This window comes from Ogataea philodendri, assembly GCF_020536065.1.
Source record: "Ogataea philodendri strain CBS6075 chromosome Unknown scaffold15, whole genome shotgun sequence".
NCBI lineage: Eukaryota > Fungi > Ascomycota > Pichiomycetes > Pichiales > Pichiaceae > Ogataea > Ogataea philodendri.
In genome coordinates, this window is record NW_025764075.1 from 201,770 (window position 1) to 229,366 (window position 27,597).

Consider the following 27,597-nt stretch of genomic DNA (forward strand, 5'->3'; position numbering starts at 1 on the left):
TCTCCTTTAACAGCAGAAACCCTTTTATTTATCAAATGTCAGAAATTCCCAAAACAGATAGTTTGTCTTTGACAGATGCAGACGTAGTCGATAAGTCTTCGCAAGACGACCAGTCGTCCGACATGTTGTTGTCTATGGAGAGCGCTAAACCAACTTTCCTAGTTGTGGTTCTTGTCTGCTTTGCCTCTATCTCTGGATTTATGTTTGGTTACGACACAGGTTATATCTCCTCTGCCCTCGTTTCTATTGGAAAAGACTTGGGAAAAGATCTTACCTACGGTGAAGAAGAGTTCATCACCGCAGCTACTTCTCTTGGTGCTTTAATCACTGCTATATTCGCAGGGTCCATGGCAGACATTTTTGGTAGAAAACCCGTCTTGATGTTTTCTAACTCGCTGTTTATTGTCGGTGCAATCATTCAGTGTGCTGCGCACACGGTCTGGACCATGATTGCCGGAAGATTCATCATGGGTTTCGGTGTTGGTGTCGGTTCTTTAATTGCCCCTCTCTACATTTCAGAACTGGCTCCATCCAAATTCAGAGGTAGATTGGTTATCCTAAACTGTTTGGGAATCACCGGTGGTCAACTGATCGCTTATGGTATTGGTGCCGGTCTTGCCCATGTCAACAACGGCTGGAGAGTCCAAGTTGGTTTGTCTATCATTCCTCCTGCTGTCCAGCTCGCTGCCTTCTTATTCTTGCCAGACACTCCTAGATTCCTCATCTCGAAAAACAAGCTTGAAAAGGCTGCGAAGGTCATTGCAAGAACTCACAGAGGTGCCACTCCGGAGTCCATCAGCTACAAGATTGCCGAGACTAAGACTCTCAACTCCTCTATACCCGGAGACTCTGTTTTCTCCAAGACATGGAACGGTATCAAAGAGATCCACAGAGTTCCATCCAACTTCAGAGCACTTGTTATTGCCTGTGGATTGCAAGGTATCCAACAATTCACCGGTTTCAACTCGCTCATGTACTTTTCTTCCACCATTTTCAAAGCCATTGGTTTCGACAACTCCACCGCTGTTTCCATCATTGTGTCTGGAACCAATTTTGTTTTGACGGTGGTTGCTTTCTTCATCATTGACAAGGTCGGCCGCAGAAGAATGCTCTTGGTGTCCTTGCCTGTCATGATGATTGCACTTATCGTGAACGCTATCGCCTTCCACTATGTTCCTCTCAAGTTCGAAAACGACTCTGTCGAGTTGACTGACCAGGTCAGCAACTGGGGATACGTTATTATGGTGTTTATGATCATCTACGTTGGTGCATACGCTGTTGGTATTGGTAACGTTCCATGGCAACAGTCCGAACTTTTCCCGCAAAGTGTTAGAGGTGTTGGAGCATCGTATGCTACAGCCACCAACTGGTCCGGTTCGTTAGTCATTTCGTCTACATTCCTCACTATGTTGGAGCACATCACTCCAACCGGTACTTTTGCATTATTCGCTGCACTGACTGCTGTTTCCATTGTTTTCTGTTACCTCTTCTACCCAGAGCTTTCCAACCTTGCTCTGGAAGAGACCCAACAGTTACTCACTGGCGGTTTCAACATCAAAGAGTCGGTTGCCTTGGCCAAAAAGAGAAAGCACCAGAAGCTTTCGTCCACCGGATCCATCGACAAACCAGACTTGGAGTATGTTGACCGGGTGAGCAACAGCAACTCAGTTTAGAAGACTTTTCTTCTCTACACTGCCAGTCTGGCTCGCTTTTCAATTCTCTATAAAGTACTTCTGTATAATAAATCATCATGTCATAAATTCTGCTATCGTAATTTATTTTGCTAGGCTAGGCTCTTGCGGGTGGAAATACTTTTAACAGCAATTATTATAAAGTCAGCGTAATAGGGCCAATAAAAATGGATTCTAACACTGACATGGTCGACGACTCTTTGGTAGCTCAGTCGCTGGAAGACGTCCATTTGACGGCATCCGATTCTCCACAGGAACGGCGTGGTTCTTCCCCTCGTTCTGTGGAGTCTACACCACCGTCTACCCCAAACGGCTATGATATTACAAAAGAACTTGAGGATGTTCCAATAGATCTGCGCGCGCTGGTGTATATCTCGATGCCTGAACACCTCAACTGTCCTGTTTGCCAGCTCCCGTTCATTAACCCTTATACCACTATCTGTGGACACACCTTCTGCAAGACATGTATTATGGAGACTATCAAGTCTCCGCTGGGAAGCAAGTGTCCCTTGGACAGAATTGAGCTGAACTATAACGACGAACGCCCGGACTCAGGCGAAACAACGTTCAACGACATCTTCCCCGCCCCAATCATATTGAGCAACATTACCGATGATCTCCAAGTACGATGTTTGAACGAGCCCCGCGGGTGCACTTGGGTTGGACCCCGGTGGCAGATCAAACAGCACTTGGTTAACAATTGCGAGCATACCCGCTTTGAATGCGATCATGAAATAGATAATAAAGTCTGTGGCAAGCTGACAGAACGGCGGTTTCTGGGCTTTGAATGTCCTCATCAGCCACTTGCTTGCGATAAGTGTGGCGAAGAAGTCACATTGGTCACTAAAGACCACCATCTGATGAATGAATGCACCAAAAATTTGCGGAAATGTCTTGGTTGCAACCTGGAGTTTCCAGAGAAGGTTTACGAAAGTCACGAAAAATACTGCGAGAAGATCTACATTAAGTGTCCTGGAAGCCAGTACGGCTGCGAATGGCGCGGCAGCAGAGAGGTTTTGCATGAGATCCACACTTCTGAGTGTGTCTTTCTAAAGCTGTCAAATTATTTTGAGAAACAGGAAACGAAATACACCGATTTGGCAGACGAAAACCGGATGTTGAGGTCTCAGTTGTCCACGATTTTGGACTCCATCACTCAAGGCAAGCTCACAAACCTGGGCTACTCTTTGCAGCTCGAAGAGATTATGGACAATCAATCTGTTGAGCCTTTCAAGCTGTTTGACAATCTGCAGGAAAAAGACTTCATCCAATTACTAATGGAGTTTGAGGTCCTCAAGACAGATGTGAACAGACTAAGATCGCTTGTATCGGAGCGCGACCTCGATAAACAGCTTGTCACTGTTCTCGCAAACGATAACGTCCAAATCAAGGACGAACTGGACAACCATACGGTGGCTCTGACCTCTATTAAACAGCAGATCCAATTTATGTTGATGGACCGAAGGAGGCTTCGGTCTAAATTCAACTCCACAGAGTCGGTGATACCATCCGAACAGGACTCTTCCAGTTCGACGTCCAATAGGTTTACTAACAAACTGTAATTTAATGAATACTTGTACGTGTAAGGTTGAAGAAATGTTAGGAGTACTTATGTTAACGGCTGTGCAAAAATAATTGAATTATTTATAACATGTCGTTGGATAAGGCAAAGCACATTGCCTACATCAAATCGCTTGATGAGCAGAAACAGTTCATCGAGTACTGGCTGAGCGAGCATCTACGAATGAATGGTGTTTATTGGGGCGCGTGTGCTCTTTTCATGATGAAGGCTGAGGACGAGTTTAACAAGGCAGATCTTGTCAAATTCATTCTTAATTGCTACGACGAGACAAACGGAGGGTTTGGCTCGTATCCCAGACATGACGCACATTTGCTGTCTACGCTTTCGGCACTGCAACTGCTGAAAATGTACGATTGTTTGGATGTGATAGACGATAAAAGACCACAGATCCTCAAATTCATCACGAATCTCCAATTGCCAGACGGTTCGTTCCAAGGCGATCGTTTTGGCGAGGTCGACACGCGGTTCGTGTATACTGCAATTCAGTCGTTGAGCATTTTGGAAAGTCTGACCCCGGAAATCGTCGATCCTGCCGTCGATTTCATCATACAATGTCAGAATTTTGACGGAGGGTTTGGGCTTGTTCCAGGCTCTGAGTCGCACTCTGCGCAAATATTCACATGTCTGGCCACTTTGGCCATTGCTGGACAGCTTGATAAAATCAAAGACCGCGATCTTCTCGAATGGTGGCTCAGCGACAGACAGCTGGAAAACGGTGGTCTGAATGGCCGCCCCGAGAAACTGGAAGACGTCTGCTACAGTTGGTGGGTGATGTCTTCTTTGAGCATATTGGACAGACTCGACTACATTGACGGAGAAAAATTAAGAGCGTTCATTTTGGAGTGCCAGGATCTGGAACAAGGGGGAATCAGCGACCGTCCGGGCAACCAAGTGGACGTTTATCATACGAATTTTGGAATGGCGGGACTAAGTCTTCTTGGGTACGAAGACTTGGTTCCAATTGATCCAGTTTATTGCATGCCGTACTTTGTTACAAAGTCTATTAAGAAATACCCATACAACTAATACAGCTCCACAAGCTTGGCTTTTCTGGAAGACGGATAGTATTCCAAATAGTTGTACTTGTTCTCGCTGAAGAAGCTTCCCGGGTTGACAACATGGCAGTTTTCATAAATAAGATCGAACCGCGGACAACTTGTATCTGTCAAGATTAAAAGCGTTGGGAGTGGCACCAAGTTCAGGCCGTTGGCATAATTAGCAACCAACGGTCTCACAGAGTTCACAAACGGTGACAAGTATCCTTGGTCCAGAACTGTTTTCACCACCTTACGGGCCTCCATGACGTCGGGAGAAATGTTGAGTTTTGTGATCTTGTCAATTTCCAGCTTCTCTTCGTCGTCTTCTGGATCCTCCTTAATCTTTGAAACGTGGCTCACGTCATTCCGACGCAATCTCTCTGCAAGATCGTCTCGCACGAGGAGAATCTCGTGAGTCAGATACGTCATTTTGCATGGGTTGGAGCCCCACTCGATATCGTCCACTAGTCTGGTCAAACGGCTGCCAAAGATCTTCGGAATCTTGAACTTTGGCCATAGCGAGTTGGATCCCTTGGTCACCACAGACGACCATGGATCGTTGTCTCCTGGAATGAACACGAGCTTGCACGAAGCACATAGCGTTGGAAATTGTTCCAAGATGGAAGCAAGCGAATCAAAGTACGATTTGTACACTCCCGAGGCGGTAGTTTGCGAGTTGTATGAGATCTGGGTTGACGTGAACGGCTCCGATGCGAACGAGCCGTTGAATATCAAGGCAACCGGCTCCGATGCTCCTGTATCTAGTTCTTTGCTCAACTTGGTGAATAGTTTCTTTAATCCTTCGACGATTTTCAGGTTTGGAAGATGGATATCTCCGCCCAGTACGACAATCTTGTGTTCAGACAACTCTTTCTCCAACTGTAGCAGTTTTGTGCGAAGAGACGGGTCGATTCTCCCGCTGTTGCTGTACACAGAATTGAAATCCATTTTTCCCAGCACTTCCAACGAGGCCTCTCTCTTTTCGGCTGGAGGATGGATCATCGAACTGACGTAGAACTTCCCGCTACTTGAGTATATTCCTTCGCAAATAATGAAATTTCCTGCGGTGAAGTAGCAGTTCGTGGGGAACAGGGTCTGGCTCAGTTCTAGTTCAATAGAGTCTGTGTCATCTTGCAACTGCCAAAGACCCGACGCGCTCTTGGTCAGCAAACCAAACAGGAAAAACCGCTGTCCGTGTCTTCCCAACAGGTTTTTAATTGATGAGATTTGCTGGTTCTCCACTTCTTTGTTACCACTGCTGGAGAAAGAGTTGGTGGAGCTGAATGTGGCAGGCTGGAAGTTCTCGTTTCTGAGCAAACGGTCCTTCAAGAGGTGGAACCTTTGGATAAATAAATCAACGTTGTCCTGGGTCGAAGGCAGTTCGAGCTTCTGGTTGTCGGCACTGGACGATAGCACGTCAAACTGTTTTCGCACATGGTTGTACTTGTACTTTTTGTAGTTTTTGATGTCCACCACTTTGAAGAACTCTGTCCATTGCACTTGGTCGGTTATGTTTTGGTCCTGGGTATCCTGGTGGACCTCAAACGACTGCGATTGTGACAGATCCTCCGAAACGATGCCTGCGAGACTTGTCTTGGAGCTAGCCAAAGACCCTTGACGACTTGCTTTCTCCTGCTGATCCTGTTTCAAGGAGATCTCCTTGATCACCATGTCGATGTTCTCGCCGTCCAGAAACAGGCCCTTGTTCTGCTCTTTCCACAGCCGGGCCACCTCTTCCAGAAACGCGATCGTCTTTGCTCCACGCCATTCCTGGCCTATCTTCTTTCCAACGTACTCGCTCAACCGTTCGAGCGCGCTCGACTGGATGTTCAGGCCGTGTTTCTTCGACAGAACACGGTATGCCAACGGCCGCAAATTCGACGGCTGGAGCGATATGGGCAGCACTGCGGGAGAGTCCATGGTAATTATTTTCGAGTTAATTTACCCAGTACTAAATTACGCGTCTGAAATATTTATTTATTTTAATGGTGAATCTATCTCGTACTCTCGGCAGCGACAGAGTCAGATTTTCGCGCGACACAAAGCTGTCTGACTACGAGAAACAGAGACGGTCATCTGCTGCTAGCGACTTCTTGGAAGGAAGCTCGCGCGCGTCCACAGCAGCCCGTTCTGACAAACTCGATCGGTACAGACCTCTCAGCACATCCAGTTCGCGCGCACGAACCGGGTCGCCAAGGTCGATTCTGCGCTCGAGCTCTCGGGACAGAAAATCGTACGAGCTTTTGGGCGAGTCGCCGATCCGCAGCATTCCAAACGCCAGACGGTTCGAAACAGACGATATTCTCAGCTCTATCAAGAAGAAACGGTATCCTGTGCTGGACACCAAGTCGCGCGTGACCAAGGTGTCCAAACCTGCGTCCGCACGGCTTCACGACGGCCTGTTGGGCTCGCTCACGTCAATCGGCTCCAAACTGCTGCAATCCGTCCTGTACAGCGAATCCAAGGATATTGCACAGCCCGAACCTGAGCCGGAAAGCGTGAGGGTGAGGTCCCTGGAGCGGCCTTTGGAGCGGTCAGTTTCTGTGGAACCCGTTTCGTACGGGATTGAGCGCAATATAAACGACAAGTTCGAGAGTCTGGCCAGCATGATCCGCGATCTGAAGACCGAGGAAAAGGACTCGGTGATGGATAAATTGGCAGAGGTTAAGGGAGAGCTACTTAATCTCCGCGCGACACAGGAACTGATCAATTCGCGGTTCGAAGAAAGATACGAGGAGCTCAAGATCGAGAACGAGCTCAACAAGCGCAAGTTCGAAAAATTATTCACTGAGCTGGAGTCCAAGCGCAACGAGCTTGATAAGGAAAAAACAGAGTTCATCAAGCTGCTACAAAAGGAGAACAGGAAAAGGTATGTTGAAGACTCGGACGAGGAAGAAGTTTACAAGAAACGAAAGGTGGTGAAAGAGTCTGCGCGAGACAAAATCGACAAGATGCGCCAAAGAAACAAACTGATGGCCCATGACATTTCTGAGAGCATCTCTGAAGCTAAAAAGATAAGTAGCATGATATAATTTTGATTGGCACTGTGTAATTCTAGTCCTCCCAGCAGAACTGGACCAGTTTGTCCATCCGCACTTTCTTGTTCATCTGGCCACGCATCCAAGGATGCTCCAACATTTGGCGGGGACTAGGACGTTTGCGGTTTTCCTTGATCAAACACACCTTGATGAAGTCCTTGAAGCTGGCCGACCAGGTGATGTTTTCCTCTGGCTCATCATTGAGCTCGGGCTCAAACTCCAGTATTATTAGCAGTAATTCGATTGGAGAAATCTCAAGCGTGGGATCCTGCGAAGCGAACGGAAAGATCCCCATTGCTCCCTCGAGCAAAGTCAACCCGAGCGACCAGACGTCGCAGGTAATTGTGTAGGGCTCGTTTCTGATCCGCTCCGGAGCCATGTAAAACGAGGTTCCTGTGAACGTGGTGGCCAGCGAATTGACCACCTCGCCAGACACTCCGAAATCGCATATCTTCACGTTGCCCATGGTGTCTAGAAGGATGTTCTGGGGCTTGATATCTCTATGAAGCACTTTTTGCTGGTTCAAGTATGCCAGCCCGCGAAGAATACTCTCGGCCATCTTTCCCAACGCTTTTTCCCCAATCCGCATATCTTTCTCTTTAAACCGTTTGTATATTGCATCCAGTGACCGGCCACCCATGTACTCGATACAGATACAAATTGACGCGTCTGACGAGTTGAAAAAGGTGCCGTAGTACTTGACAATGTAATCGCTGCGAAACTTCCTGTTGTAGTTGAGTTCTCGAACAAGCTGTTTCTGGAACCCAGGCGACGGATCAACCGTGATCGTCTTGAGTGCAAACACCTGGCGGGTCGAAGCAAGCTGACACTTCTTCACAGAGCCACCGTTCCCCTCTCCCAGAACCTCTAGTGTGCGTATCTGGTTCAATTCGGCCAACTGTCGCCAGTCCTCCTCCTCTAGGTCTTCTAATGCTTTCGAGGTGATCTTGGTGCTTGACTCGGACTCCTTGTTCTGAATAGTCAAGTTCCCCAGATCACTGATCAGGGTATCTGTGCTCTTGGCGCTTACAATCGATGGATTCGAATCCGTCATCGAATCGCTGGAGCGTTGTAAAAAGGCCTCGGGGCCTGCAAGCTCGTATTCGTTCAGCTTCACAGGAGTGGCCACATCCGTGTCGTTGGAGCTCAAACTCGTCCGTGTGTTTCTAAGCAGCGGTATCTGGGGTTGGGTCGCGGCCGTGGTGATTTTCAAGGACGGCAACTTCTGCCGACCTGATGCAGTCTTGTGGTTCGAGCCCGGTGGGCGAAGCAAAGGTGGAGCAGACATGGTCCAAGCTTATTCCATACGATGTTGGGTCTCTATCGAACTTTGTTTCAGCGTGTACGACAAAAAAATAAGGTCCCTCCGTTCCAATTCAGTAATTGTGACCGATCCCTTTCTTCTAAATTCCAACTACCTTTTAAAGTAATGCTCCGTTACGACTGAAAAAGTATGTGTACGAGATTTTTAATATTTTACGTAAGCCGGGGGTATGAGGTCACTTGCGCTTCTTTGTCGGCTTCCGCTTCACCTCCTTGATCAGCTTGTCCTTCTTGATGTCCTGGTCGTCGTCCTGGGCATCCTCGTCATCCGGCGAGTCCTTCATGTCGTCGTCCACAACGTCGTCGAGATCGGGTTTGGGAGCAGCCGTTCTCGTGTTTTTGGTCACAGAATCTCCTGTCTTGTAAATCACTGTTGGATGCGTGTACGAGTTGTATTTCCGTGTGAATCCAGACTTCACTGCCGTAGGAATAGATTTGAGTCTTTGCTCCATGCGTCCCTTTGGACCCACGCCGAACTCCATCAACGCGTCCCAGTCTTCTTTGGTCAGATAGTACTCGTCCATGAAGGATAGAATCTCGTCGATACCCTCGGAGCCTCGCTTGATCAGAGGATCTGAGAGTCTCTTTATCATCAATGGCAGGTAGTTGAGTCTCAACTCCTGGTTGTTAGTCTTAGTCTTAATGGACGAGTGGTACTGCAACTCCTGGAGAAGTCTGTCGTATTTCATTTTCTTGGAGTTCTGTCCCAACCACGACGTGAATGCTGTACGACCAACCATGTTGCCGGCCACTTTCGAGCCCGGAATGATAGACGAAATCACACCATGGAACGGAGCAAGCGACCATTGCTGCTCGCTTCCTCTAATCAGTTGACTCACCAAATCGGACTGCGAAATAGCGTCCGATGCCTCTTCGAGTAGCTCCAAATGGGCCAGGTTCCGCTGGTTGCCTGAGTATCTGTTCAACTTGGCAGGGGCAGTCGATCTGTAGTTCTCGTGAATCATCAAAGGTGTAAAGTCCATATCGTTGAAATAGAAGTTGATCTTCTCATTAAGATTGTATCTTGCGTTAGGACCGTAACTGGCCCCACTCAAAAGCTTGAGCACAATGTCAAAAGGCTTCAACACGACTTCCTTTTGCCACGACTTGGTGATCTCCTCAGAATTGTCGTAGCTCAAAGATTTCTGCGTTCTTGCAACCGTCGACATAATGTTAATGATCTGTCTGATATCGTTATTGGTGGCAGACACCAGTTGATCCACGATGTTTGGATCGAGCTTCAATCCCTCTCTATGAGCAATGGTCATAAGTCTGGATTTCATCTCTTTACTTGTAGGTTTTCTCCAGGTCATGTCGAAACACGTCTTGTCGAATGTCCGCATCTTCGGAAGAGATTTATCGTTGCAAATTAAAATCAGCGGAGTCTCGGTGACACGACAGAACTGGGAAAGCTGAGCACCACCACCGTGGTCTCCACTAGACATACCGTCCACCTCGTCCATAATCATGACAATTTTGCGGTTGTTTGCGTCATGGGTCTTAAGCTGGTTGAAATAACCAACAACGGAAGAATTGCTCAACGAACTTTTCAGTTGCTCGTTCAAAAGCTTTTTAGATCGCACATCCGACGCGTTCTTCTCGATCACATCGTATCCGAGCGATTTGGCAACAAGTGTGGCTGCAGTGGTTTTTCCAATACCGGGAGGACCGCTGATCAAGACCGCACGGAATCCGTTGATGCCTGATCCTGTGAATCCCCTCTTGGCATTATCAAACCAATTTTCTAGCCAGCTCTGCAGCGTCTCCAAATTTCCCTTGTTACCGCAGATCTGCTTGATATCGGTCGGAGCATACTTGACAGTCCACAGTTTCTCGCTGTCCGGCTTGTCGCTAGGTCTCTGGGGCTGGCTTGGTTGACTTGACCGTTCCTGCTTCAGCTTCTGTTGTCTCTTGCGTTCCTGCTCCTCCTCCCTCTCGGCGTCCTCAATGGCCTTCTTTTCCTCCTCAAGTTTCTTTGCCATTGCTGCCTGTGCAGCTTCTCCGCTTCCACCGTCAGACGGCATCTTTCGAAGCAACTCGACAAACCCATCCTCATCAATGCACTTGATCTTCTTCTCCTTGATTACCTTCACTTTTTTAGGTCCAGCATCATGTCCAATGACAACCAGGCTGGTCTTTCCACTGATAGACTTGGTCACTTTTGCTCCATACTTGGAGGCTATACGAACACACTCGTCTCTGTCGATTGTTGGCAAGATTCCCGTGAAGACTACCGTGAGACCATTCAAACAGTTTGGACGGCCTTCGGGAAGCAATCTGTCTCCACTTGGGGCCGGCGCATCAGCCGTACGCGCTTTCAGCTGGAAGAAGCTCATGTTTTCTGTCTCTGGGTCCACCGTCAGGTACTTTGGGTCAGCATCTGGAATTGTCTTCAGAATATCTTGTGCAGTATCTCCCTCGTGATTTCCAGCCGACTCTGCTTTGGTGGTCTTCGGTTTTCTGGGCGTAGGTGTCTTTTTAGGGCTTTTCTTCGGAGAAGGAGTGATCTCCTTTTTGACGGGCTCAAACTCGTTGTCACTTTCGCCGAAATCGATCTTTTGCTGTTTCTTATGCGGTATCACCACATCGTCGTCCGAATCGATCACAATGGGCTCTGGCTGTGACTGATCTCGAGTCTTTACCGTGTTTTGTTCAGTCTTCTGTTTCTTCTCTGGAACATTGGCCGGCGTCTGGTTCAGCCGCTTATTTTTGTTCTGGCACTGTTAGAAATCTTTGTTTTCTCAAAAACTCACCCTTTCAACGGCAGACTTGCCGAAAAACTGATCAATGCGCACCATCGTGATAATCAACTCGTACGCGTATTTTTCGTAAGAATCGTGGTCACATGATTTGAACCTTCTAGAAAAATGGCAGACCCTAATAAATATCTAGTAGCTGCCTTAATATTGAATGATAGATGTTTGGCACAACTTTGGCGGGAAGAGCGGTCAAGTTGGCCGACCAGGTTGATAATCTGAAATATGCGACCACCTACGATAATATTTCGCCGAACAGGATATTCCATCTGTCTATATTTGTTGTTCCTAATGTTCCTTTTGATCCTAACTACAGTGCACTGATATACTACCAGTTCCAAAAGGGAGGAGTTCCGTTATCTAATTTCCGTTTGCTGGGAGGTCTAGACGTGAACAAACAAAGTGCCATTTTCAAAATCAACCCAGAGGCCTACACGAATTCCGAACAACAGCAACAGCACCAACTTGTCACCACCGAGGGGGACCTGGATATGGATATGGAGACAGACCAAACGGTGAATGCAGACACTACGCTAGTGATTGGGATATCCGTTGAGCCGAGCGCGTCGGCAGCGTTGCAATTGGAACAGCTAAAGATGTCGATGGCCCCGAAACTTGCATTGCCCGCTCCTCCAAATATCTCCATCCAAGACATTCCATTGACCAAAGACCAAGTGGAGTCCGTCTCTAATAAAATCATCAAGAATGCATACGATTACCTGAGCTCCTTTGTTGACTCGACGAACAGGGTGCCCATAAAGAAATTTGACGACTGGTGGGCCAAATTCAAGTCCAAGCTCGCCAGCGATCCAAAGTTCTTAGATAATCTGAATTAATGAGTTAATGTCCTATTTACAAAAGACGATCTAGCGCCTTTATTCTCGAAACAACCTCGTCGTTTCCCAGAATATCGATCATGACGGGAAGATTGGTTCCTGGCTTGTCTGCACTGATTGCGTACCGAATGGTTTGATAGACGACTTTCTTCTTCAGTTCGGGCAGCTTCGCCAACACTCGAGCAACCACCTCGTCCAGGTTCGTAAAGTCCGATTCCTGAGCAAGCAAGGTCACCAGCTCGTTGTGCTCTGGGGCTAGAACTTTGGCCAACCCGTCTTTTGTGTATTCGGGAGCCGCAAAGTAGAATTCAAACTGGTCGGAGTAAAGCATGTCAAGCGTGACCAAAGACCCACCGGCCTTGTCTATCACCTTGCTAACGTACGCGAGAGAAACGGCATATCTATCTGCTAGCTTCTCGTGAGCTTCCAGTGCGACTTTCTCCCGATAGGCTGGATCTTCAAGTTTTTCCTGTAGATACAGCTTGTTGAAGTACGAAAGCTTTCTGAAGTCAACCTTGGCGTTTCCCACAGTCAGTCCGTCGAGACTGAAAGTTTCCTCGAGAGTCTTCAAATCGTACTTTTCGTTAGACTTCTTGCCCTTGTCTCTTTTTGGAGACCAGCCAAAAAGCACAGAGAAGTTTATCAGGGCCTCTGAAAGATAGCCCTGCTTTTTGAGCGACATAATATCGATATCTCCCGACCGTTTGGAGAGTTTCTTGTTCTCCACGGTGGTCAACAGCGGTATATGGACAAATTTGGGAGCGGGCCATCCAAAGGCCTCGTATAATGCAATATGTTTTGGTGTAGAGGCCAGCCATTCTTCACCTCGGATCACATGTGTGATCTTCATCAAGCGGTCGTCCACCACGTTTGCGAAATGGTACGTTGGAAGTCCATCGCTCTTCATCAGAACAGGGTCTTCGTACCGTCGGTCAAACTGGTTCACCTGTGGCTGCCAGTTTATAGTGCCATGGAGCAGATCGGTAAACTCTGGGTATTTCTCTGGAGAAACGAATCTCACAGTAAATTGTTCATTATTAGCGGCCTTGGCATCAGATTCCTCCTTCGTGTAATGCTTCAGGCAGTTTCTGTCGTACGAGACGGTAGTTGGTGGTTTCAAGAGTCTCGCAGAGTCTCGCAGCCCATCGAGTCGTGATTTGGAGCAGAAACACCGATACGCGAGTCCTTTGTCCAAAAGAATCTTGATGTGCTCCGAATAAATCTCTTTGCGGTCACTCTGTCTGTAAGGTGAGTAGGGTCCTCCAACCTGAGGTCCTTCGTCAACTTTCAGTCCTAACCAGTCCAGGGTCTGATAAAGGTTTTCCTCTGCTCCTTGGACTAGTCGGTTCTGATCTGTGTCCTCCAGTCTGATAAGAAATTGGCCATTGGTTGCCCTGGCATAAAGATAGTTGTACAGTGCCGTTCTGAGCGATCCCAGATGGAGGAAGCCAGTTGGAGACGGTGCGAATCTGGTCCTGACCGGCGCGTTCTCGCTCTTTTGGCCTTCAATCTTGGTCTGCGTCTTCTTGCGCAACGAAAACCTCGTCGACGGGCCCAGTCTGCGAGCATAAGAATGGAATCCGCGAACACCCAACATCTCGTACCTCGAAGATGCACTAAATACGCTCTACAAAATTTTTCATATTTTCTTGATTTACACTTGAAGACTGGCGGGAACACACATTCTCCTGCCATGTTAAATAGCTCGACAAATACCGAGTCGACAAGACTCCAGGAAGTTAGACTGGCCAGGGCAAAGCTCAACACCTACAAGTCGTTTGATGCGGAAGAAGATTTCGAGTTCTGCCCCATAGTCAGCTCCCAGCGCTATTTTAGCGATCATAGCTCACCTTTGCCAACTCCGCAACAGCCTGCCCAGATCGACTCTGCATCGCTGTTCAAGATCCTTGCTGCCGCGCACCAGAAACTGCAACTACCGCAGGTCAACCCTCTCCCAGCATTTGATCTCCACCCTCGTCAAACCAATGCTGAGAGTAGCTCCAAACATACCAACTTCAACTACGTCTCGGACACGCCAACCACCGGGTCTGAGGCGGCATCGTCCAACGCTTCCTCGCTCAAAATTCGTTCCATCTCGTCCAAAACTGCAGAGCAACTCCAATCCATCTATCACGCCGCAGATGATAAAGGCTCGAGCAGAGTCCGCATAGTCTCCAACTAGACCAGGTCCAGCCGGAAACGGGCCTCGCGCGCTCATTTGAGGATAACTAATAAGATCAGCATGATGACCACAAGAACAAAGATCGTGAACCAGTCCCCGTGCTCTTTCAGCTGCCGCGTGAACCTGGCAATGTTCGACTGTCCGCGTATCAGCTTGGCATTTGCTCGCGATATGCCTGTTTCGAGGTCATCCAGCAACACCATGTGGTCGTCCACTTCGTCCCCGATAGCGAGCGACATCTCGTGCTGTCTGTTCACCGACTGCGACAGCGAGTTGACAATCTCGTCTTGGTTCAGCAGCTCCTGCTGATTCTCGATGAATATCTGGCGATTCGACATCCCAAGTGGGTCCTGGATAGGTTCCTGTGTATCTGAGTACGACCCTGTAGTCTCGAACAAGTTTTGTTTGTTTGGTTCATCTTTGTACACTCCGGCGGAGCTCGAATTTCTTCTCTTTTGTGCCTCAGACGGGTCAATCAGGTTCTTCTTGAATCTCACAGACTTGGTCTTCTTCACTCTCGGACGAGGGCGTGCCTCGGCTTCGTCTAATTTCGATGTGTCTATTTCCAGATTCAGGTCCTTGGGGATATCCATCTGTATCTGGTCCAGCTGGCGATTGTAGTTACTCAGCTCTTTGCGGAACCGTGCAGTTTCTGCTGGGAAGTTCGGCGATTCTGCGTTCTCAACCAGTAACAGCTCCAAATATTTGAACAGGTTGCCCAGTTTGCTGAACGTTAGCAAAAGCTCATCGTTTGAACTCAGCGTAATCTCTTCGCCCGACTGTTTCAGAGTCTGATAATCTTCCAAATGCGGCACAATCTCCTCCTTGAGAAGCTCCAATTTCGCAAATTGGCGCTCTAACGTCGCCATTTAGTACAAGTTCTGTAAATAAATTGAACGCAGCCCGGATTTATGTTTTTTTAGAAATATTTATCTGTCACCCCCATCTCCAAAAACTCCATAGAGTCTTCGTATTCTGGACACCATCTTCCAGCCAAAATGCAGTGCACTCTCATTCCATCGCCGTAGTATAGATTCGTAAGCAGCTTGGGCGTGATCAAAAAGTACTGGGATCCACGAGCAGAGCAGGCTTTCCGCACAATCAGCTCATGGATAAGTCTCTCGTTCTTGGAGTCCATACCCTGGTTGATTTCGTCCACCACACGGAACGGCGTATTTGTCAGTCCTTGTAGCGAATTGAGAAAAACCGCAGTGGTGGCAGATTTCTCTCCTCCGCTCTGTTGCGCTGCATTCAGCTGCATCAAGGCCTGGCTGTCTCTGAAACTCACCATGATCTTGAGCTTCCACTCTGCGAAGCTCTCAGACTCGCAGTCTAACTGCACATCGCCCGCACTGGCAACAGCTTTCAGGTTCTCGCCAAAATCGCGCGCAATTATCCTAATCACAAACTCCAGCTTTGGCTTCCAAACAGCAGCCAGATCTTCGATTTCTTTGCTTAAAACACCAATGTCGATCTCATACTCGGGCATTCGAGCCTCGAACTGGTCGATCTGCTTCTCCACCTCTTCAAGACGTTTCAAGGAGTCTGCTCCAGCACCATTCCGTCTCAATCTCATCTGCGATTTGATTCTGCTGATCTCAGCATTTAAGCCTTCCTCAGTCAAAGTTTCGTTTTCTTGTAACTCAGCAACTAAATTCTCCAATTCGGTACGGTCTTCGTCACTCAGCGAGTCCAATTGAGCTTTGTACTCACGGAGAGCCTTGGAGTAGTTCTCTTTAGCCGTCGAATAATCTGCTTTGGCTTCCTTGAGCTCCTGCACCAACTCATCTCGAGTAGTCAGGATAGATTCGTTCAACGACTGGATAGTACTATATTTGTTGTTTTCCTGAATTGCAAGAATCTGTGCGTCCAGCAATTGTTCGTCAAGATCGCATATCTTGGATATTTTTGGCTCTATCAATTCAAAAGTTTCAATCTTCTTCTGTTCCAGGCTTCCTATTTTGCTGAGCAGCTTAGACGCAAAACCTTCATTCTCGCGATGCTTGATCTTACTGATCTCTCTTTTCTCGACCCTAATTCTGTCCTTGATAGTCTCGATGTGTGTGATATATTTTTCTTTATCCTTCTCGGCCTTGGTTTGACGGCTGATCTTTGCGGTGGCCTGATCACGTTCCTTCGTTAGTTGGCTTAGAGATTCCTGCTTCGACTTCATGGCCTGCACCAATTTGGATAATTTGTCACCATTTTCGGCCACCTTGGCCTTATTTTCGTCGATCTGCTTCTGAATCTCCACTCTTTTGTCGTCTGGGAGTCCACCAGAAAAAATCGATGCTCTGTTGGCAGCAAATCCCCGAATGTTGGTTGTCACCTGCTTGGATCCGTAGTTGGATTTGTTGAAAGAATAATAAGCCTCTCCTGCTATGAACTCTGTCAATGGGAAGTTTTCGTTTCTGATCTTGTTGGACAACGTATCCTTGGCAGCAAGGCTCAGATCTTTGTAGGCGACAGGTATATTATTAATTCGGTCATTTTCGCAGACCATTTGTACAACCTCGCGAGGTCCCTCAATGAAGTCCACCAAGTATCCATCAAATTGATATTTCTTGATTTCCTCAACAGGAATCCGTGATTGAAAACTGAAATTATCGCTGAGCGTACGGATACCAATGTTGCGTCCAATCTCCGGGTGCTCATTATAGAGAAAGTGTGACAACTTGTGGTATTCGTTGTTGTTGGGGACCGTGAAAGCACATTGGTTTTGGAATCTTATAGACCGCTCCAATGCAGGTCCGTACTTTTTATCCGTAACAGTCAACGATATGATCGGTGGCTCGAAATAATGGAGTTTGAGCTCTTTTTTCTTTTCTCTCAAAACCCTAGCAGCTTTGATAATGTTACCATATCTGGTGGAATCAAGCAGCAATAATCTATCTTTGGAGCTCAGACTATTCTCGCTAATCTGCACTCGGTCTTCTAGTTGTTTGTTTGAGCGCGTCAGTGCACGTCTTTCGGTCTCGAGATTGTCCAACGATTCTTGTTCCTCTAAAATCTGATCCAAGACTGCAGTTCTATGGTTCTTCAACTTCTCGATCTCTTCTTCGCTTGCCAACTCCAAAGATTCCAACTTCCGATTCACCACCTGCAAATCCTCTGTAAGCTGTTTCCACTTCTCACGATGAGTCTCCAAGCTTGTAGCCAGCGATGCTCTTTGGTCTGCAAGTCCTTGTATTTTTGAGTCGTACGACTCGATGTCTTTCAAATGTTTCTCTATCTCCTTGTTGAGTGTTTCCTTAGTAGTTGTACATTCTTTGATTTTGGTGTCAGTGTCACCCAGGTTTTTGCGGAATCGGGTAAGTGTCTCTTTCATCGGTAAGATCTTCTGGTCAAACTCCTCAACCTTCTGGGACGTATCGTGAACCTTCTGTTTCAAGTCGTCGCGGTGCTTCTTGACTGTGCTCAACTCGACATATGGTCGCAAAGTTTCGTGTTTGGCAAGCTCTTTCTCCAATCTCTGGTACTCGTGGTACTGCTGTGCCCGTTCTTCCAGCGATTTGCGCTTTTCGTTCAAAGCAGACATCTGGAACTCGATATCAGCTAGAGCCTTGGTTTTTTCTTGGCGAAGAGCATGTAGTTCCATCAACTTGTTGTGCTGTTCGAGCAATTCTCCGTTTTCGTACAAGCGTTCAATTTCTTTGAGCAGTTCCTCTGGTTTTAAAGAGGCAAACCGAGCAACTCTGTCTTGAGGTAGGAATTGACACAGATTATCCAGCTGGATATTATACTCTTTCAAAAGAGCTTTCACTTGCGATTCATTGGACGGTCTATTATTCACGTACCACACTGATTTTGCCTTTCTGTACAGCTTGCGCTCCACAACCACCGTTTCGAACGAGTTGGCTCCCTTCAGTTCAAGCTCGATGCTTCCCTCTTTCTCTCCTGATTTGATGAATTGATCCACATTCATCGAGGCTTTCCCCAGGTAATCCAGTTTGCCACCCAATCCAATACAAACTGCACACACGAAAGTTGACTTTCCCGTTCCATTTGGTCCAATAATCAGATTCATCGTGGGGCCAAAGTGAAACTCCGTCAAAGAGTACGACATAAAGTTTTGAAGCTTCACGCGCAAAATCGCCCCACTGTCGTACTGCTCGAGATCAGGCTTGTACGGCTGTCTGAGACGTTTGGTTAATGATTGGATATCAAAGCTCGCGTCGGACGCCAGTCGAGTCCCCATCTTTGATTTGAAGATTGTACGCGTGCAAAAGAAAACAATTTAGGTGCAAGGGTTGTCCATATATTTTTCGAAAAACCCAAACTTCATTCATGTCTCGTGCTGGCTCGAACTCGTCTCCCGACGCTGGCAAGCCCGGTTCTGTGGTCGAACACAAGCTGAGTCGATCCAGCAATGCGGTCTTGATTGAACAGGCGGAGGTTATTGATAAAGAAGCCGCATACAAACAGCGTTTGAACAGACCGTTCAAAGTCATACAACATTTGCCATTATCCAAGGATGATCCTAATTATGAGCAGCTGGAGAACCCGCTTTCAACCAGAGACTCCGCTACGCTATACAATTCGCTCATTGTCTCCCGTCACAATTGGCTCCACAACGTGTTTCGCACGTTCTGGACAAGACGTGAACAGTACATGACACCAGCAGATGGAAGGAAAAAGGACAGACTCAGCAAGATGTGCGATATGAAACTTGTGGCGGGACCACACACATTTGAAATCAGACTTTTCATCTTGAAGGAAGAAGAGAAAGAAAAGAGATACTTTGAGGAGTTGGAAAGAAAGAGAGAGGAAAGACAAAAGCTCAAGGATGAGCGAGTGTTGAAACCTATTGATCCGTCTCCTGCTGTTGCAACACCACCTGTCAAGAAAGAGGCAGCTGCGGTTCCCCTGCCGAAGACGAAGGCAGCAGCCCCGGTTTCTACGCCTGCTCCTGCTCCTACGCCTGCGCCTGCTAAAACTACTGCCACTACAACGCCATCTCCCGCACCTAAATCTACAGAATCGCTTTCTGCCGCTTCAAAGCAGTCTGAGGAGTCCAAGTCCGGCGATCTAATGGCGAATCCAGAGAACGCTATGATGATTCAGAACTTGAACCTGATTGCTCGTTCGGATGCGCACTTGAGTTCACTAATGAAAATCGTGGCTTCTGGAAACGCTTCCAGTGAACAGATTGCAGAGTTTCAACGGTACATTCAAAAAGCAAGACAGATGGGCGACCCTTCAGGATACTATAAGAAGCTACAACAACAGAATCAGAACAGACAGCCAACGACCAGCAAGCCCCAGGATTTTGGAGGAGCTGTTGACCGCAGACAGCTCACGAGAGAAGAACGTGAAAAGTTGAAACAACAGGAGAAAGAACAGAAAGCAAAGTTGAAAGAGGAGAAAAAACGTCAGAAACAGCTCCAAAAGGAGCAGGAGAAATTAGAAAAAGATCGTGAAAGACAGGAACGCAAAGAGCGCAAGGCAAGGTTGGAAAGAGAGCGTCAAGAGCGTCAAAAGTTAAACCTCGGACCTATAGATTTTGGTGATGAGTTTGAGATGGACAAAGAAAGAGAAAAGAAAGAGAAGCGGGAAAAGAAGAGACAGGAGGAAAAAGCCAAGCTTGAGAAACTTTTAGCTGGTGATGATCGACTGACTGCATTCCAAGAGAGATATACCGAGGATGCGACTTTGATTATTGAGTTTTTGGAGAACAATGCCTCACGGTTCTACTTCCCGAAGGACTCGGTCATTGAGATCATTGATGAGAGAAACAAGCCTGACGACAAGAATGACGAGCAGAATGGCGACGACTCTTCTTTGAAGCCGGCATCTTCTCCTACACCTCCTCCTTCTGCATCCGCTTCGGAGTTGTCAAAGAAGTATAAGGACTTATTTGTGGAACTACTTATCTCGTTCATCATAGTCCATAACCAGCCCGAAATTGATGCATACGAAGCTCGCAAAAAGAGAGAAGAGGAGGAGAAGCTCAAGGAGGAGAAAGAGAAAGAAGAAAGACAGAGACAAGAGGAGGAAGGTGTGGATATCAAGCAGGAAGATGGTGAGAATGGAGAGGACGGCAAGGAGGAAGATGATGCTGAGGATACGAACGATAAAAAGAAGAATCCAAAGAAGAAAAGAAGAGCAAAACGGAACTGGGGACCAGCGAAAAGACAAACGAGAACGTCGCGCCATGTCAATGATGAGGATCTGGAGCCCGAGGACTTGGGAGAAGAGGACGTGAAGCCTGTTCCGATCTACTCCACCAGCACGCTTCGTTTGGTGGAGGTTCCTTACAAGTTTGCCAATCTGATTAAAAACAGTGCCACACCTCTCGCGGAAGTCCAGCAGAAGATGAAGGAAATTATGGCAACTGGTCAGAGGCTGGACAAATATCACGTCTGGTACCAGTTGGATGGTATCAAAGATGAGCTTCTTGCCGAGACTTTGCGGTTCAATTTGAACCGGTTGGAGTATATCAGCGGAGGTGGAAAGCTGAAGGGAAAGGCTATGTTGAAACGGATTGTGGAAAAGTCCGGTTCCGAAGCAGAAGTCAGCAACAAGCGCCAAAGACGAACTCAAACGTCGTGATGTATATTAAATATAGAACCCAGCTCGCTGGCTGTGTACAACAATTTTTCGTGTCGCGTATCCCTAAAATCAACAACTGGGCGTTTAAGATTTTTCCTAAATTGTGTTATCGTCAATTGTCTAAGAATGGTACTAAGTAGTTTAAAAGGACATCAAAGAGAAGCCAGACCGCGGTCTTCAAGCTCAATTACCTCGACGTTGAACCGATTGCACAGCCGTATGTCGACCCCGACAAAATCCAAGTCTCCCAAGAAGATCAAGACCGCATTTGATAACTTGTCTGAGATGGAGTCGGGGAAGACGTCCCCTAAGATTCAGGAGGAGGTCTCTACCTACGGGGCTACTGAAAATACCGAAACGCAACGTGGATCGTTGCGCAGTTTGCTTTCTCGAGTTGATAATATTGCTCCTGCTTCCAATACCCCAGAAGCAGTTTCTATTGACACTGCTCCTAAAGAGCCTGACAATTGCCACTCCTTCAGAAACACCACCATTGTCGAGTCTTTGAGATCCTACTTGACTTCAGGCGCCACTGACGACGAGTCAAGACCAATCTTGCCCCTATGCGATGCTGATTGTTCCAGCTATCGAAGAGTCTCCAACCCTGGCAGACAGAGTACTTCACTTACTCCTCATTCGATATTGAAACTGTTGACGTCACAGAAGACAAAAACCTTCCTTGCTGTCGTTATTTTGGCCATTGTGGTTCTGGTGTCACTACTTATTAGAGAGACTTCGAAATAGCAGCACGGTCGAATTTTGAAAAATTGGGTTTATTAAAAAAGCCAGACCAAGCGCTTAAATAATTAAATAATATATTATGTCTGCTTCTAATTACGGCTCAATTGACAACGAGCAATGTCTTCCTGATTCCTTACAGGAGTCTCCGACTCCTCAGAAATACCTTTCACGGAAAAATCCAAAGTATGACGACTCCAAGAAGATCCCAAAGGGTTACAACAATTATGAAGAGTTCCTGAGCACCCAAAATTTGCTGGAATCTGGAGATGGAAGCAACTTCAACGATGAGTCGGTTTCTGGAGATTTAGGTGAGGCCGTTTGCCGTACCATCTGCGACGAAGCTTCTCAGCTCCCCTCTCCAGTTATCAGCTTCGTGAACGCTCATAAAGCCTACTTTTTTGTTGCTACGATAATCGTCTTGATTTTGATCAGTCTGATTCTGCTCTATACCGGAAATGGCCAATTTATTGCCATTCTCTGGTATAGAATCCTGTGTGCATTAGGGATGATCAAGTGTGGCCCATAGGAATAGTTGAGGTCGATCGACGCAAGCTGAAAAAAAATATCAAGATATCCTTAAAAAAATTTTGCTAGCCTAGTTGATCAAGAGGTACATGTCAGCGCGAAGACTACGAAGCCACAAGAAGTTTGGGGATGATGTTGAAGAGGAAGCACACATAGAGGATAAGGTTGAAGCTGTTACAAACGAATCCGAGTCCGAGGACAGCGATGACGCCCCAGAAGAGGAGTCTATGAGTTCAGGTAAAGAGAAGTTGACTGCTAAGATCGAAGCAGAGCGCGCAACAATCCAAGAAATCGAGCGCAAACAGAAAGAGAAGAGAAGACTTCTCGAGCAACGAAATCAAGAACAGGCAAAGTCGCGCAAGCTCAAACTTGAAGAAAAAGATACAGAGACCCCTGATCTGCTTCCCGAAGGACTTTTGGACAACTACGAGGCAGAGGAGGAGACCGAGAAACCGAAGAAGATTGTTTTTGATGACGAGGAAGCTGAGATGAGCCGCGAAGAATTGACCAAGCTGAAACTCAAACAAGCACGGAGCATGAACAAAAAGATAATAAAGAAAGGACCAGTGCGAGTCCAGGTTTTGTCAAAGAATAAAAGCGTGCTGAACGTTCCAGTGAGCAGTATTGGATCGAAAAAGGACAAATGGCTAAATCGCAAGGCTATTAAGCGCAGATGAATCAATTCGCACGACATAGTTATAAAATCTATAATAGAGGCATCGGTGGACCTATTCCTCTTCAATGAGTGTGATAAATGCAGGTAAAATCATTCCCAGGAGACATATTCCGAGGGCTTTAAATTGTGAGCGTTTGTCGTTTGGTCTTTGGTTTTGGTGTAGGGTTTCGTGTAAAGCATGGAAAGCCACAAATAAGAATGCACCTCCGCTGAAAACGAGGAGCTCTCCGGCAGCCTCGTTCAGGTCAACATTGATTGCCATTGTCACAAACAGATACGTTAGAAAGGCCCCTGCTGGTGAAGACAGCGAAAAGATTCCCACGTGATGCAAAATTTCTATTCTTGACAGACCTTCGGCAAGAAGCAGGGAAGCAAGAGCAAAACATGTTGGCAGTTTGTGGATGAATATGGCAAACACCACAAACATAGATCCTAGATCAGTTGAAGAGTCCGGCGCGGAAAGGACGGATGCTGCCAGAGCGATTCCATCAGTGAGTGCGTGAATGATAAGCCCCAAAGTCTGGGCGTTTTTGAAAGGAGCCAGGATCAAATTCTTTGGAGGTTGTTTAGCTGCAAATGGTGTTCCCAATTCCTCGTGCCGATGGGAAGATGGCGGCGGAGTAAACGGACGAGAAGACTCCCGGTCAAACTCGTCTAGTTGGAAAGACTGTTCAAAGCTTGATGATGGCTTTGCGGACGACGATGAAACGATCGAGGTAAGCGAATTGATGGTGAATAATACAGCAAATCCAGTCAGCATCCACAGACCAATTGGCTCGTCAACCGTGTAGTGCTCTAGTCCTTCCTTAATAATGAGAACAAAAGCCGTTGATATGAGCAAGCCCACGCTGAACATGGAAGCGTAGTGTAGATTGGCCGGGGAGATCTCAACCGCAAGCGGGATCAGCCCCGAGAGAAAGGAACTAATCCCCATCACCAGCGAATAAAGGAGAATCGGCACAAACTTGGACATATTGACTATCGAAATAAGTTTTTAATCTGTTTTGATTTACTGGCATTACTTTTATTCCGGGGTACCTAGCCCTTGCGAGAGGCGTATTGGTGTAAAGATGTTGATCACCCAAGCGCTTAGTAACGATTTTTTTTTCTTTTTTGTCTGGCTAGGCCGGAAAGTTAAAGTAGCCTATCACAAGACCCGCGAAAAATTTATGGCAAGAATTCCCACCGTCTAAATTACAAATTATTTTTTTTTGATTGGCGAGATCGTCTGCTTCCTAATACAGTCATCAGTTCCCGAGCGGAAGACTCCTTGCACCTGCGATTTTTTTTATAAGACTTTTTCAACAGCCTATTAAACTAAAAGAATTGTCAAACTGGAACTAGAATATAAACGAGAGAGGATCCTGACATCAAAATCCGCTCTTTTGTCCAGTCATAGCCGAAATTCTTTTTGTTGAAAACAATCTCTTTTGAGATCACCGGGCCATTAAGTCTATCTAATCCACATCCAATGTTGTCGTCACCGCTACACCAATCATCATTAAATAGTTTGCATAATATCCACTCACTTGGAGCGGCTACCATCTCGCAACCTCCACAGAAAATGTCACAGCTATCGCCTTCCGCTGGCCTGTCTACAACCAGCTCGGAAAAAGTTGTTTACGAGTCGTCGACATCTGCTTTGCCAAAACAGTCTTCCAAATCAGTCCCAACTCTCACGCCAGCAGAGAAGGAATTGAACTTGGCCAATAATACCGTCCGCATCGGCTCCAGAAGATCTCAGCTCGCTGTCGTTCAGTCGGAAATTGTTGGTGCGAGTATTCAGAAGCATTACCCGAACTTGCAAACTCCGATCGTGAAAGTCAGCACTTTGGGAGATCAAATGCAAAACAGACCATTATACTCTTTCGGCGGTAAAGCCGTGTGGACTAAAGAGCTCGAAACCCTTTTGCTCGAAGGCCACGGCGAGTTTGACCAAATCGATATGATTGTCCATTCATTGAAAGATATGCCAACCGCACTTCCCGAGGAATTTGAATTGGGATGCATCCTTCAAAGAGAAGGTAAGTACCACTTTTTACAACCATCGTGATGAACTCAAAGATTTTCATTAGACGTTAGACTTCCTAATTTCTGTTGAGGATAAATCTTTTTACTGAAGATGGTTTTATCATCATTTACTAACTTTTTTAGACCCAAGAGACGCGCTTGTCATGAAGAAAGATTCTCCATACAGTTCCCTGTCAGAGCTCCCAGATGGCTCCATTGTTGGAACTTCTTCGGTCAGAAGATCTGCACAGTTATTGAAGAACCACCCAAATCTTGTCTTCAAGAGTATCAGAGGCAGCTTGAACACCAGAATCAGCAAGCTAGACGCACCGGACTCCGAATACTCCTGTATCATTCTTGCCGCTGCAGGTTTGATCAGAATTGATTTGGGACACAGAATCACCAAGTACTTGGAAGCCGACGAGATGCTCTACGCTGTTGGTCAAGGTGCTCTTGGTATTGAGATTCGTAAAGGAGATGCAAAGATGAAGAAGGTGTGCGAGAAACTCGACTGTAAGATCACTGCCATCAGATGTCGCGCAGAAAGAGAGTTGCTGCGCACTCTGGAAGGAGGATGCTCCGTTCCCGTTGGAGTTTGGACCGAATATATCAAGGAAACCGAAACCCTCAATATGAAAGCCGTTGTGTTGAACCCAGAAGGAACTCAACATGTGGAAAAGAGCTTGTCGAAGACCGTCAAGGGATACGACGATGCTACTGCCCTTGGAAAAGAGTTGGCATCAATGTTAATAAATGGAGGAGCCAAGGTCATTTTGGATGCCATTGACTTCGACAAGATCAACGAGGTCAAACAACAGGGACTTACACAGGTCTAATAATGTATATACGATTATAGAAATGTAGGGAGGTTAGGTCAATTTATTTGCTTATGCAAATTTCTGAACTGTAGCAAGAAGAGTGCTGCGAATCCAAATCCCAACAGCGCACACCACAAGAAAATGGCAAACAGATTTGGATCGTGTGCCCAGAAGCTGATGATTTCTCCCAAGACACTCGAAATGGCGTTGGAGCACAAGAACAATGCAACCACGAAACTTTTCATAGCTGGCGAAGACATTGTGTATGCCAGTTCGTATGCCGTGACGGTTGCAAAGCATTCACCGACAGCCTGTAATCCAAACATGCATGCACACCACCAGGCGGAGATTGGGGCCACCTCGTCACAGTTTGAAGCCCCTTCCCAGCCACACTTGCTTATGGTATAGATGCGGTACTGCAAATATGTTCCGATCAGTGTTCCGGTTGCAGATATGCAAAACCCGAGTGTTATGCGATGAACTGGTTGGAACACTATGCGATGCTTTCTAAGCAGTGGATATATCAGGTAGTCCTGGAAAGGAATGACTATCAGGATAGCGAGCGGGTTAAAAGACTGGAATAGATCGTTAGGAATACCACTAGTTTGCATCGAACCTGCTTGATTAATTTGAATTGACGCGATAGATCCGTCGTTGAGGTTGAAGACGATGAAGTAGAGGAAGATCACACAGGATTTCATGGTGGACCTGAAATCTTCCATTGAAATGGAAGGAGTAAGGTTTTTTGCGGAGGGTGAGAGATCAATGTCCCAGAATCTGCCTCCTTTAATTCTGGAGATCCACCCGGCCTGGAACAATGCTTTCACCAGAACAAAGATCTCATCAAAGATCGATGATCCTGTTGGCTCGCCTAGTTGCAAACGTGGACGCAGGTAGATCAACATTGGAAATAGCATGCAATAAACCAGCGCAGTGGAGGCATAAGTGAGCCAGAATCCAAAGGCCCGTTCAATTAGAGACGACGAAATTGCAACGAAACACCCAAAGTTGATGAAAAAGTAGTAAATCAAGCTCATTCTTTCCAAGGTGGCATCTCTGTCAACAAGAACAGACTCACCAGATGGCAATTCTCTGATGTAGTTCCCTTCAACAGTGTACTGGTCAACAAGTAACGGGAACAAATTGGGCTTGATGAAACCGGAGCTGAAACCGATTCCAATGAGACTGACCGCTGTGATCAAAAGCGATAGCCAGACAGTCTGAATCACAAATGGTAATGCTGCAACGACAAGAAGCATATGGGCGAAAAACCCAATCACCACTCCTATCCAAACACTTTTAAACTTCCCGTACTTGGTGTCTGCAACGTAGCCTCCATATAGCGGTGTAAGGAATGCGGAAAAACTCAGCATTTGAGTCAGAAACGTTGCCATCCCGAGTCCAAGACCAAGAGCGCCCGCGCTCTCGTCCGAGTTAGGATTCGGCACCGCTCCAGTGGTGGATCCTGCCGGTAGTGGCCGTTGAATGAAATTGGCGATACATCCGGACAGTCCATAGTAGGATGCTCTTTCTGCGAGCTCGACAAGACATATAAGGTATGCGGTCGGTGGAATCGATCCAGGAACTTTGCGGAGTGAGTTTTCGTCCACAGACCCTTCCAATTCCTGGAAGGTGATTATCTCTGGCTGTTTGGAGCCATGTATATGTTTGATGTTATTTGAGTCGAGATGGGTGCTTACCGGAGATATCAGGTCACCGGAGTTTACCAGCAACGCTTTTGACGATTCCTCCTCGAAAACCATTGAGCTTTAAAGTAAATGATAACAATCACCAGAAGATGTTTTATCGTTATCTATTTGGAGCGCAGGC

General features: G+C 46.8%; 23 protein-coding genes across 23 annotated transcripts; 13 read left to right on the forward strand and 10 right to left on the reverse strand.

The window, feature by feature from the left end:
* Positions 1-35: 35 nt before the first annotated feature.
* OGAPHI_004834 (uncharacterized protein) lies at positions 36-1,673 on the forward strand (the record flags this gene model as incomplete). The annotated part of the gene is made up of 1 exon (XM_046205955.1): positions 36-1,673. One exon carries the CDS (start codon positions 36-38, stop codon positions 1,671-1,673), a length of 1,638 nt encoding a protein of 545 aa, XP_046060400.1.
* OGAPHI_004835 (uncharacterized protein) lies at positions 558-1,471 on the reverse strand (the record flags this gene model as incomplete). Its single annotated transcript, XM_046205956.1, has 3 exons — positions 558-669; positions 841-1,313; positions 1,436-1,471. The coding sequence occupies 3 exons, from the start codon at positions 1,469-1,471 to the stop codon at positions 558-560; spliced, it is 621 nt and encodes a 206-aa protein (XP_046060401.1).
* A 185-nt stretch (positions 1,674-1,858) lies between the features above and the next one.
* On the forward strand, positions 1,859-3,253 carry OGAPHI_004836 (uncharacterized protein; the record flags this gene model as incomplete). The annotated part of the gene is made up of 1 exon (XM_046205957.1): positions 1,859-3,253. One exon carries the CDS (start codon positions 1,859-1,861, stop codon positions 3,251-3,253), a length of 1,395 nt encoding a protein of 464 aa, XP_046060402.1.
* Positions 2,243-2,713, reverse strand: OGAPHI_004837 (uncharacterized protein; the record flags this gene model as incomplete). The annotated part of the gene is made up of 1 exon (XM_046205958.1): positions 2,243-2,713. The coding sequence occupies one exon, from the start codon at positions 2,711-2,713 to the stop codon at positions 2,243-2,245; it is 471 nt and encodes a 156-aa protein (XP_046060403.1).
* Positions 3,254-3,342: 89 nt separating the features above from the next.
* OGAPHI_004838 (uncharacterized protein) lies at positions 3,343-5,325 on the forward strand (the record flags this gene model as incomplete). Its single annotated transcript, XM_046205960.1, has 2 exons — positions 3,343-4,256; positions 4,731-5,325. The coding sequence occupies 2 exons, from the start codon at positions 3,343-3,345 to the stop codon at positions 5,323-5,325; spliced, it is 1,509 nt and encodes a 502-aa protein (XP_046060404.1).
* OGAPHI_004839 (uncharacterized protein) lies at positions 3,430-4,179 on the reverse strand (the record flags this gene model as incomplete). Its single annotated transcript, XM_046205961.1, has 2 exons — positions 3,430-4,071; positions 4,150-4,179. 2 exons carry the CDS (start codon positions 4,177-4,179, stop codon positions 3,430-3,432), a joined length of 672 nt encoding a protein of 223 aa, XP_046060405.1.
* OGAPHI_004840 (uncharacterized protein) lies at positions 4,296-6,230 on the reverse strand (the record flags this gene model as incomplete). The annotated part of the gene is made up of 1 exon (XM_046205962.1): positions 4,296-6,230. The coding sequence occupies one exon, from the start codon at positions 6,228-6,230 to the stop codon at positions 4,296-4,298; it is 1,935 nt and encodes a 644-aa protein (XP_046060406.1).
* Positions 6,231-6,295: 65 nt separating this feature from the next.
* Positions 6,296-7,342, forward strand: OGAPHI_004841 (uncharacterized protein; the record flags this gene model as incomplete). The annotated part of the gene is made up of 1 exon (XM_046205963.1): positions 6,296-7,342. One exon carries the CDS (start codon positions 6,296-6,298, stop codon positions 7,340-7,342), a length of 1,047 nt encoding a protein of 348 aa, XP_046060407.1.
* Positions 7,343-7,364: 22 nt separating this feature from the next.
* Positions 7,365-8,636, reverse strand: OGAPHI_004842 (uncharacterized protein; the record flags this gene model as incomplete). The annotated part of the gene is made up of 1 exon (XM_046205964.1): positions 7,365-8,636. The coding sequence occupies one exon, from the start codon at positions 8,634-8,636 to the stop codon at positions 7,365-7,367; it is 1,272 nt and encodes a 423-aa protein (XP_046060408.1).
* Positions 8,637-8,847: 211 nt separating this feature from the next.
* OGAPHI_004843 (uncharacterized protein) lies at positions 8,848-14,390 on the reverse strand (the record flags this gene model as incomplete). The annotated part of the gene is made up of 4 exons (XM_046205965.1): positions 8,848-11,391; positions 11,960-12,114; positions 12,291-13,879; positions 14,287-14,390. The coding sequence occupies 4 exons, from the start codon at positions 14,388-14,390 to the stop codon at positions 8,848-8,850; spliced, it is 4,392 nt and encodes a 1,463-aa protein (XP_046060409.1).
* Positions 10,619-11,095, forward strand: OGAPHI_004844 (uncharacterized protein; the record flags this gene model as incomplete). The annotated part of the gene is made up of 1 exon (XM_046205966.1): positions 10,619-11,095. One exon carries the CDS (start codon positions 10,619-10,621, stop codon positions 11,093-11,095), a length of 477 nt encoding a protein of 158 aa, XP_046060410.1.
* On the forward strand, positions 11,589-12,263 carry OGAPHI_004845 (uncharacterized protein; the record flags this gene model as incomplete). The annotated part of the gene is made up of 1 exon (XM_046205967.1): positions 11,589-12,263. The coding sequence occupies one exon, from the start codon at positions 11,589-11,591 to the stop codon at positions 12,261-12,263; it is 675 nt and encodes a 224-aa protein (XP_046060411.1).
* OGAPHI_004846 (uncharacterized protein) lies at positions 13,837-14,445 on the forward strand (the record flags this gene model as incomplete). Its single annotated transcript, XM_046205968.1, has 1 exon — positions 13,837-14,445. One exon carries the CDS (start codon positions 13,837-13,839, stop codon positions 14,443-14,445), a length of 609 nt encoding a protein of 202 aa, XP_046060412.1.
* Positions 14,446-14,477: 32 nt separating this feature from the next.
* On the reverse strand, positions 14,478-15,314 carry OGAPHI_004847 (uncharacterized protein; the record flags this gene model as incomplete). Its single annotated transcript, XM_046205969.1, has 1 exon — positions 14,478-15,314. One exon carries the CDS (start codon positions 15,312-15,314, stop codon positions 14,478-14,480), a length of 837 nt encoding a protein of 278 aa, XP_046060413.1.
* Positions 15,315-15,364: 50 nt separating this feature from the next.
* OGAPHI_004848 (uncharacterized protein) lies at positions 15,365-18,643 on the reverse strand (the record flags this gene model as incomplete). Its single annotated transcript, XM_046205971.1, has 1 exon — positions 15,365-18,643. The coding sequence occupies one exon, from the start codon at positions 18,641-18,643 to the stop codon at positions 15,365-15,367; it is 3,279 nt and encodes a 1,092-aa protein (XP_046060414.1).
* Positions 18,644-18,732: 89 nt separating this feature from the next.
* OGAPHI_004849 (uncharacterized protein) lies at positions 18,733-20,997 on the forward strand (the record flags this gene model as incomplete). Its single annotated transcript, XM_046205972.1, has 1 exon — positions 18,733-20,997. The coding sequence occupies one exon, from the start codon at positions 18,733-18,735 to the stop codon at positions 20,995-20,997; it is 2,265 nt and encodes a 754-aa protein (XP_046060415.1).
* A 126-nt stretch (positions 20,998-21,123) lies between these two features.
* Positions 21,124-21,741, forward strand: OGAPHI_004850 (uncharacterized protein; the record flags this gene model as incomplete). The annotated part of the gene is made up of 1 exon (XM_046205973.1): positions 21,124-21,741. One exon carries the CDS (start codon positions 21,124-21,126, stop codon positions 21,739-21,741), a length of 618 nt encoding a protein of 205 aa, XP_046060416.1.
* Positions 21,742-21,817: 76 nt separating this feature from the next.
* OGAPHI_004851 (uncharacterized protein) lies at positions 21,818-22,264 on the forward strand (the record flags this gene model as incomplete). Its single annotated transcript, XM_046205974.1, has 1 exon — positions 21,818-22,264. The coding sequence occupies one exon, from the start codon at positions 21,818-21,820 to the stop codon at positions 22,262-22,264; it is 447 nt and encodes a 148-aa protein (XP_046060417.1).
* Positions 22,265-22,352: 88 nt separating this feature from the next.
* Positions 22,353-22,940, forward strand: OGAPHI_004852 (uncharacterized protein; the record flags this gene model as incomplete). The annotated part of the gene is made up of 1 exon (XM_046205975.1): positions 22,353-22,940. One exon carries the CDS (start codon positions 22,353-22,355, stop codon positions 22,938-22,940), a length of 588 nt encoding a protein of 195 aa, XP_046060418.1.
* A 51-nt stretch (positions 22,941-22,991) lies between these two features.
* OGAPHI_004853 (uncharacterized protein) lies at positions 22,992-23,912 on the reverse strand (the record flags this gene model as incomplete). Its single annotated transcript, XM_046205976.1, has 1 exon — positions 22,992-23,912. The coding sequence occupies one exon, from the start codon at positions 23,910-23,912 to the stop codon at positions 22,992-22,994; it is 921 nt and encodes a 306-aa protein (XP_046060419.1).
* OGAPHI_004854 (uncharacterized protein) lies at positions 23,443-25,785 on the forward strand (the record flags this gene model as incomplete). Its single annotated transcript, XM_046205977.1, has 3 exons — positions 23,443-23,726; positions 24,392-24,963; positions 25,094-25,785. 3 exons carry the CDS (start codon positions 23,443-23,445, stop codon positions 25,783-25,785), a joined length of 1,548 nt encoding a protein of 515 aa, XP_046060420.1.
* A 38-nt stretch (positions 25,786-25,823) lies between these two features.
* Positions 25,824-27,530, reverse strand: OGAPHI_004855 (uncharacterized protein; the record flags this gene model as incomplete). The annotated part of the gene is made up of 1 exon (XM_046205978.1): positions 25,824-27,530. One exon carries the CDS (start codon positions 27,528-27,530, stop codon positions 25,824-25,826), a length of 1,707 nt encoding a protein of 568 aa, XP_046060421.1.
* OGAPHI_004856 (uncharacterized protein) lies at positions 25,909-27,540 on the forward strand (the record flags this gene model as incomplete). Its single annotated transcript, XM_046205979.1, has 2 exons — positions 25,909-26,169; positions 27,289-27,540. 2 exons carry the CDS (start codon positions 25,909-25,911, stop codon positions 27,538-27,540), a joined length of 513 nt encoding a protein of 170 aa, XP_046060422.1.
* Positions 27,541-27,597: the final 57 nt, after the last annotated feature.